Source organism: Gambusia affinis, linkage group LG08 (assembly GCF_019740435.1).
Source record: "Gambusia affinis linkage group LG08, SWU_Gaff_1.0, whole genome shotgun sequence".
NCBI lineage: Eukaryota > Metazoa > Chordata > Actinopteri > Cyprinodontiformes > Poeciliidae > Gambusia > Gambusia affinis.
The window spans coordinates 5,897,252-5,906,536 of record NC_057875.1 but is presented as its reverse complement, the minus strand read 5'-3'; the positions used below and the strand labels follow the sequence as shown (position 1 = coordinate 5,906,536).

The window sequence follows — 9,285 nt, the reverse complement described above, 5'->3', positions numbered from 1 at the left end:
GGACACAAACATCAAAAATAAAAAGGGAAGTAGGAAGAAAAAGACACGTAGTGCTTCTGCTGTAAATATCAATATTCTTTATGTTAAATTATTAAAATAGAAGCTTCAGCTGAGTTTTTCAGAGTACAAAGTATTTACCTCCCTAATATATCATGAAAGCAATGGAGAAACCTTATCACCTAAAGCTGACATACTAATGTAGGAACCACACGTTATAATCTGCAGTTTGAGGGAAAAACAAGATCTTAAAAAGTGAAGTATTACAGTAAAGAGATTAAGCTACAAACATGAACTACATTTTCTCTACTTCTGTTAAGCTATAATCATTTAATTGTGAGATTTAATTTTCTGCAACTATGTAGAATATTATTACGTTTCCTTTAATATAATTTTCTTAAACAGAATTAAAGATTTCCGAAAGATATAATAAAAAAGGAAGGAATTCGCTGAGGGGCCGGGAACTGATCTTCGGAATGAGGGAAGGATTTCTTTGTTGCACGAGGTGCATCGCGAAAACGTGCACTGAAAATATTGACAGGAATAGTTGGAAACTGAGACTCCGGCTGTGATTTTACTGTGAGATGGACAATAATGCAGAGTTTTATAAGGATCTACCGAAGGTGGTAAGGGACGTCCGTAATGTTGTTGTGTTTTACGAGAAGAAGAAAACTGTTTTGGGAGGAGCTGATGAGAAAAAACAGCAAGAGTGTGTTATGTGCTTTAAACGCTAACGTCAGCGTTTTGATTTGTGAACAGGAGCTTCATGCTCACCTGAACGGATCGGTGAGCGTCCAGACCATGGAGAAGCTCATCCGGCGGAAACCGCACCTCAACATTGAACACAGCATGACGGCCATCGGCAAAGGCCAGCGGAGGACACTGGACGAGTAAGGATGTAAATTATACATTAACCTAGATCATAGGTTAATCTATAGGTTAACCCTAACATATAATATATAAATATCCGCCCATATATCCCCATATCAAAAGGGAGATATTTTGAGATTGATTTCAGAAATTTTCTAGAAAAATTTGGAAATTTTCTGGGCTCAAAAACTCGAAAATTTGCGAGAAAAACTCAGAAATGTTTAGTTTAATCTCTGACGTTTTGCTAGAAAAACTCAGACTCGAAAAATCAAACATTTGCTTGAACAATGTAATCAGAAATCTCGAAATTTTTCTCAGAAAGCTTCTAGAAAAGACTTGGACATTTCTGAAATCCAAAAGTCCAACACTTTAATCTTTTGAAACGTAGAAAATTTCCGAAAGTCGAAAATATTCGACTTTACAAGCCCAGGAAACGTCCAGGTTCTTTTCTAGAAAATGTGTAATTTTAATCTCAAAATTCATAAGATTTGAGATTAAGTATTTTTCAAGTTTTTTCTGGAAAATTTCTGAGATTAATCTCAAAAATTCTAATTGTTTTTACTTTACATTTTTGACTTTTGGAGTTCATGGATTTCCATGTTTTTTCTAGAAAATCTGTGAGATAAATTTAAAAATTTCAGAGTTTTTTTGGTGGAACACGCAGCTGCTATAACACCAGTTTTTTGTGACGTTGAGAATTTAAAGTCGTGTTAAATTGTTATTCATTATTTCATTCTACAACATCAGATGTCAACCTTTTACTTCCGTGTTTGCAGATGTTTTGAGGTCTTTAAAGTAATCCACAAACTGGTGGACACGGAGGAGGATATCCTCATGGTGAGCGCGGATCTTGAGTAAAACAACTTTTATTTAAAATACATTTTCCAGATTTCCACTCACAGATTTTTTTTTATTTCTAATCAAGGTGGCGACGGATGTTATCAAAGAGTTTGCAGCTGATAATGTCAAATATCTTGAGCTCAGAAGCACACCGAGGGAAGAGAATCACACCGGTACGAATCTTAAAGATGGATTCGGATACTTTGGCATAATGTTTCACTGCTTAAAATCTAACTTTGGTTTATGATGTTTTTTTTTTTTTATTCCAGGACTAACAAAAAAGAGTTACATTGAGACAGTCATTAAAGCCATTCAGCAATGTAAAAACGAGGGAGTGGACATAGACGTCAGGTAAATGTTCATCACTTTCATGTTATTATTGATAGGGCTGAAACAATTAATTGTAATAAATCGATTATCGAAGTAATTGTCAATTAATCCAGTAAGCGGTTACTCTTAATCTGAGCATACAGACTCAAAAAATGTAATTTATGGAAAGATAAACAATCAGAGCAGCGGGTGAAGTGCTGGTAATTTAAATGGAATCATTTAATTGGGGCCTGCCCCATAGCAATGCATAAGGAGAGCAGTGACTGACTTGCAGTCACTGCCTCCATGCATTGCATGGCAGGCACCTATTGTTCTATACCCAATAGAACGCCTCTTTATTGGGGCCTGCCCATAGCAATGCATAAGGAGAGCAGTGACTGACTTGCAGTCACTGCCTCCATGCATTGCATGGCAGGCACCTATTGTTCTACACCCAATAGAACGCCTCTTTATTATTTATTATTCATCCGTCACCCGGAATGCGGCTCGCACCGCTGCGAGCCCACAAAAGTGGTATCAAAACGTGCGGCTCGTGCCCGGGAGGGGAGCTATTATTTTTATAAGGAATCGGACTTACGATGGCGACGTAAAAAGCGAAAAACGAGCAAAATTTCCAACTGCCGAAACGAAGAGCATAACTGACACCAACTGACGCTCCAGTAGAGTGAGAATTTAAGCAGATTTTTGACCCCAAAGCGATTTTGAAATCGCCGTCACGCCCACAAATATCGCCCGATTGGTATCAAACTCGGTCATGACATTGATACGCATGCCTGCTCCGGTAAAATGTGTTCGATATTTCTCTAGCGCTTGCGGTTTTCTGTCAAGGTGCTTCGGAGTGAAATCATGCGCCAGGGTAACTGACGCTCTCCCAGGTTAACTTCCATGTATTTCTGAAAAGTTTCTGCACAATTTTTTGTCTCATCACTGCAATTACTGTGAATGAGGTAAAAAATATGAATTGCGGTACTATCGGAGATGACAAATAGCCCTCTCATACGCTTCAAACGGTTTTCGAATATGTATTACGGTTCCTGAATGGCAAAGGTTTGTTCGGAGTGCTTTTTCCATATTAATTGGCTGGGTGTCTCACAAAGATAGAATTCTTTTTCCCCCCTTTCTGTCTCACACACACATGACAGTTAGCAGCTGATCCATTACCATAGCAACGGAACACATGAGGCCAGAGGAGCTGATTTATGGCAGAACACTTTGGAAGGAGCTGGTGTTTAGAACTACTGGCTGTTTAGGCCAGTAAATAAGGGATTTAACCCAAACACTGTTAGGCATTGGATTAGTGTGGGCATTTAATATGAAGCTTATGTTTATTTTTCAAAATAAAAGCCTTCATATTGCCCTCAGGTTAATGCATCGCCGTAAGGCGATGCAATAATATTAGAATGCTTTATATTCTTCTCTCAGGTTAGGGAACTGCCTTGCTGCGCAAGGCAGTTCATCAGCATTAGCCTTTTAGCTTAAATAAGCTATTACCTACAGTGCATTAACTTTAGCACATTAGCATTTTCCTGCCCCCACTAGTGCACCACCAAAGGCGGTGCAATAAGATCAGCTTGCATAATTTTTTTTCTAATAATTCCTGCCGTAACTTTAACTTTAGCGCTGACATTAGCCTTTCGCTGTCCCCCACTAGTGGGGGCTAATATTATTGCACCGTCTATGGCGGTGCAATAATAGTGCTGTAGAATGCTAATATTAGCCTGCAATATCTTTTCCTCTTAGGTTACGGTACTGCCTTGCGCAAGGCAGTTCATTTGCATTAACATTTTAGCTTAATTAAATAAGCTATTAACTATTTCTCTTACTTATATATATTAAAAATAAAGCTTTTTTTTAAAAAAAAATAAAATAATTTTCTATACTATATAATTATTTTTTTTATATATACCATCTTGTATCTATGCCTGTGACGTAAGGTGAAGAAGTTGCCAGCCAGCTGTGATGTTTGCATTTTTTAAAATCGTTGCTATGCGAGGCTGACTGGTCAGCAGCAGGGTACGTCATAGAAGCGGGAAAAGCACCATCTCTGATTGGCTGCTACGTACTACCAAGTCGTGGAAGCTTCTGGAACTTTCTGCTTCCCAGTCTGCTTCGGTCAAGGTAAGAAGTGTTTGTGTTCTCTCCATAAAATATACTATTTCAATATTTCATTTGATTACAGTATTATTATAACTGCTTAGACTTAATGTGTTCTTTGAGAAATGTGCTCAATTTTAAAAGTTTGACTGCTGTGGAATATTTTGTTGTGGCTCTGATAGCATACCTGATAGCTTGATGGAGCAGGATTTTTGTAGATTTAGCCAATTTATTCCTAGCCGTCATGATATATGATATAGTTCCCCAAGTGCATCTTCCGTCCCTTACCAGTCGCAAGTTGCTCTCTATAACAGGTTAATGTGTTATTCGGTTCGGTTCGAGTGTAGTATGGTCTGAAGCGCAGCACCTGCAGTCATTTCTCTATTGATTTTTAGCGTGACTCAGCAACGGAGAACATCGCGGTTCTGGTTCTGATGGACTAAACAAACTTAGTTATTTTATTTTAGCTTGGTGTGATGTAAAAAAGTTTCTGCTTATTGCTAAACAAAGCAATGTCAAATCTTTTTGTCTCCATTGTTAGTAATGGAAAACAACCATTGTAATCCTATTTCTTCCTTTTAAGTTGCTTTAACAAGCTACAAGAACTGCTTTTTTTTCTATCTTGAGATATGAGGTTCAAAATACAGTGACGTTTTGATCACTGTAACAAACATTTCTCCGTTCTTTTACTTTTAATAATTAAAAATGGTGTCTCACACAGATGAGAGCCAGGCAGCCGCCATGTCCAGCGTCAAGTCTGTATTCAGCAGGAAGGCTGTGGTGCATGCAGCTGCTGAAAGAGGTGGTGGGAAACGATTCGTACCACATCAACAAGTATGATGACAACCACACATACTGGTGTGGTTGTCACCAGTATGTGATGTGTGTCCGTGAGACCACACATCTCACGGACAGGCAGAGTCCGTGAGATCATCCAGCGAGCTGAAGTCCTCATCGACCAGGAGGTGTCCTATGACCTGCTGGGGAGCAACTGCGAGCACTTTGTGACCCTTCTATGCTACGGGGAAGGGTTAAATTAGATTATAGTTTCAAATATGTTTTCATGTATGTGTATAGTTATAAAAGTTTTATATTTATAACAAGTGGATCATCATGGCAAAGCCATAATGTTTCACTTGTGATAGTAAATCTGTCGGGCCTCACCTTGACACTCAGGCAACAACCCTGAGTGCCACATGGCCAGACAGGACACATGTAAATTAAAAAAAAATTTATTGCAGAGGCATCAGATTCTCAAATTTATTGTTTTCTTTAAATGTTGTAATTTTAGTTCATTGTAAACTTTACCTGTAAAATCCTTGTAGAAATCTTTAACACGTGTTCAATATATATTTAAACTGTGATCTGTTGTGTGTGTGGGTTATTCAATAAAATCTTTTTCTTTGTCTCTATTATGAAGTAAATGTTATGAACTGCCTTCCTGCAGTTCATTAACATTGAACAGTTCAATGCAGGGCTCATTAGAACTAATGAGCAAGCCAGTGCAATAGCATTAACCTATGACCTAATGATAATAAATAGGACTACAAAAACGCCATATCTGTAGTTCTAACACTAATATTCTGCATTATCTGCTTCTCTCAAGTTAGGGAACTGCCAGTTCGTTAGCATTAGCCTTTTAGTTTAAATAAGCTATTACCCATTTTTCAGACTAACTAGCCATGTTTAGTATACTTAATGGAGTAAGTAAATGAGAGTAAAAATTCTAATGATACCCCACATGCTGCTGAAAGTATTTATGCTTACATTAGCATATTTGCTCATTTTTTTTAGCTAATACACTTACTTTATCATACTGAATGTTGCATGTCTAGCTTACTTAACATTCTTGTGATTCTCCACATGCTATTGATTACATTGCAGCTTTCTTTAGCATTGATGCAAATTTTTAGCATCAGAACGCTGGGTCCAAACCGAAGGGCACACTTTGGCAGGCCCCAGTTAAATTTCTTCAGGAATTTTCTAGTTTATTATAAGTTATTGGGGCCACAGTCAGTGGTTTTTGTCACGGAGAAAAAGTTACCGCAGATGCTCTATGTGTGATGGATCTGGATTCACGGTTCAACTCGGTGAATATTAACTAAACCGCACAAAAATGCGGCTAAATAGCCTAATGTTGATATGATTGTAATTTGAGGGGTAAAAATAGTAGCTACATGACCGAATTTCTTTTTAATGCTGTTGGTCAAAATAACGGAGAACAAAAAAGTCTAGCGCGACCTCTGGTTACAGCCCTAATTGTTAACAGCAGCTGTGCTTCGACACTAAACATCATTTATCTGTCAGGTTTTTGGTGGCCATCGGTCGCAGAAATGGCGCAGAGGTTGCTATGGAGACAGTGAAGCTGGCTGAAGAGTTCATGTTGTCGTCTGGAGGTTTGGTGGTGGGAATTGACCTCAGCGGAGACCCAACGGTTAGTGAAGCACTAGATTTTGTGGTTTTGCAGTGTAACTTTAACTTTACAAAACCTCACCAAGTATTACTGATCAGGTTTCTAGTAAAAATGTCTTAGCGCACTTTAAATGAGACGAAACTAACTTATAAGAAGCATTTCAGCAAAATGTGTGAGGTTGTTTTATGTAAACAATGTATTAATAGTACTAGTCCCACTGGCAGATTATTTTACTGATAGCAAGATATTTTCCCATGTTTTAAGTGAAATAATCTGCCAGTGGAAGTAGAAGTTTTTCATCAATATTAAGTTATTATTCACATAAAAAAGCTCATATGTCTTTTAACTTTTAAAAGTTACTTTTAAGTTAGTTTTGCCTTATTTCAAGTGTTGTAAGAACACTTGCACTAGAAACTAGTGCAAGTTTGAAGTGCTCATGTCTTAAGATTTTATGCTTTTACAGTGCTGCAGTAAGTTACCAGCTCTAATCTACACTGCAAAAACACAAAATCTTATCAAGTATTTTAGGTTTAGTTTGTGGTGCAAATATTTTAATATACTAGAACTAAGATGAACCTAACGCACAAGTAACTTTTTAGAAAAAAAATATGAGCATGTTTTAAGTCAATAAAACATGATTCTATTAATTTACAAAAGTATTGGTCTCACTGGCAAATAATTTCACATACAACGTTGGAAAATGTATTATTATAAGTTAAATAATCTGCTAGTAGAAGTACTATTTTATATATAGTTTTAAGGAATTATTTACTTAAAACAAGCTAAAAGTAGAGAAAAAGTTACTTCTAACTTAATTCATGTGTTCTAAGATATTTGCACCAGAAACTAGATAAAAATACTTGGTAAGATTTTGTGTGTTTGCAGAGTGAGAACAAATGCTCAATAAGATAATCAATATGTTATTTTTGTGCTAATTTTCAGAAACAACAGCAACTTATAAGTAACTTTTCAACAAGTATAAGTGACATAATCTCCCAGTGGCACTCGATGCTAACGGGGCAGGATTATGTAAAATCGACTCGGCTCCTTCAGACTAGCCAGCAGCAATTAGTAAACACCTGGTGGAACTGCTGAGCTCAGAGCAGCCACTTCTCAGTGAAATGCTGGTAAAAATGTTGCTGAAAGGTTAATAGAGGAGCCATGATGTGACGACTTAATGAAGGCGGAGCTTCAGGAAGAGCAGGAGTTTTTAAAGAGACAGAGGCCCAACCTCAAGGCGTAAAATTATTACATTTTTTTAGTCATTTTTAATATTTATTGAAATTTTTTATTTGAAGTTAATTATTTGATTATGCTATAAATCAAATGTCTAGAAAATACATAATACTGCAATGTTTTTTTTTTTAAAAAGACTTTAAATAAGCTCCTATATCTGCTGTAAAGTTCCTTGTAAGTCAGTTTTGTCTTATTTCAAGTGAACTAAGCTGTTTGCACTAGAAACTACAACTAAAATACTTGGTAAGATTGAGTTTTTTGCAGTGTGCTGAAATCCAACACAAAACTGTAAAATATAAAATGTTTAATACATTGAGGCAAAGTGTTATTGTTGCTGTTTTACAGCGTTGTTCGGGTTCCTCATGCAAAGTGTAGAAACAACTCAATAAGGAGCAGAAATAAAAAAATTTTTATGCATCTATGAGTCCAAAGACAAATTGTGTGCAGTCCGATCGCTTTGCAGGGTTTTTTTATGCCTTCTTTCCAAATTTTCCATGTTTGTCTTTGTTTTTCTTAAATTTTCCATGTTTCATTTCCTTCCTCTGCTTCCCGGGCGCGTTGCTCGTTACGACATTTTCTCCTTCCCATTTCCTCTTCTTGTCGCTGTCGGTAAAAGAAACACGATTACCACCGAGTCCCTGAGACAAACAGACAGCGGCGTGTTTTCCTGCAGATGCTGCACCTTTTGATGCTGACCACAGCCGTGCTCCCCGCTTTCTTCAGCACCTGGTCCCACTCCTCATCGTCTCCGCGGATCTTGTACCTGGAAACACAAAGAAAGTCGTTTCCAACACAGCAGAGCGTGTTTTCAATCCAGTGATGCGTCGACACAAATGCTCACTCTTCTAGCTCCATTTCCTTCACTTTCTCCAGATCTTTCTTGTGCTGCTCCTCAAACTCTTTGGCAGCTTCAGTCTGTGAATCAGGAAAACACTACAGTCAGTTTCTGATTCAGACAAACTAATAGATACAAGCGAAATATGAGCTCCTGTTTAAAAAGAGGAATTTTCTTAAAAAAAACAGTAAAATATTTTATGATAAAGGAGGATCTTAATCCCAGGGCTCCTCCAGAAAACCTGCTAATCCCACTGGTTTTATTTTTTTTAAATTGCTAAAAATTCACAAGAAATGTGAAAAAATGAGATATTATTGACAACATCTAAACACCAATTAAAACATCTTAAAAAAGACATACAAAAGTCAATTTAAAAAATCTTTAAAAAAAACAATAATAATCAATCAATGATCAATTATCCACATAATTAACCTGATCATTCCAATCTTAATATTTTTTGATGAACAATTTTGCTTACAGAAACATCATAATCTTATTTGGTTGAGTTTTATTTTGGATATTTAAAATGTCTTCCAGTTTTAATGTTAAGTGTTTTAAAAAAAATAAATTTACTGGTCTGGAAGAGCAAATTAGTATTATTATGCCATTATCAATACATTAATATTGTAGGACAATTAATCACTCAGCAAACTTTATCATGACAGGAAGC

The 9,285-nt window shown here is 36.8% G+C and overlaps 2 protein-coding genes across 2 annotated transcripts in view; one reads left to right on the top strand and one right to left on the bottom strand.

Moving 5' to 3' along the window:
• Window positions 1-490: 490 nt before the first annotated feature.
• adal (adenosine deaminase-like) overlaps window positions 491-9,285 on the top strand; it is a 16,846-nt gene continuing 8,051 nt past the window's right edge. Inside the window, exons 1-5 of the mRNA XM_044126036.1 lie at window positions 491-623; window positions 757-887; window positions 1,644-1,704; window positions 1,793-1,880; window positions 1,977-2,058. Coding sequence (XP_043981971.1) covers window positions 582-623; window positions 757-887; window positions 1,644-1,704; window positions 1,793-1,880; window positions 1,977-2,058 — 404 coding nt within the window. The 5' untranslated portion in view covers window positions 491-581. The remainder of the gene's footprint in view (window positions 624-756; window positions 888-1,643; window positions 1,705-1,792; window positions 1,881-1,976; window positions 2,059-9,285) is intronic.
• Window positions 8,068-9,285, bottom strand: part of LOC122836234 (RNA cytidine acetyltransferase-like) — a 1,761-nt gene continuing 543 nt past the window's right edge. Inside the window, exons 2-4 of the mRNA XM_044126037.1 lie at window positions 8,622-8,695; window positions 8,463-8,543; window positions 8,068-8,383 (exon numbers count right to left, since the gene is read on the bottom strand). Coding sequence (XP_043981972.1) covers window positions 8,251-8,383; window positions 8,463-8,543; window positions 8,622-8,695 — 288 coding nt within the window. The 3' untranslated portion in view covers window positions 8,068-8,250. The remainder of the gene's footprint in view (window positions 8,384-8,462; window positions 8,544-8,621; window positions 8,696-9,285) is intronic.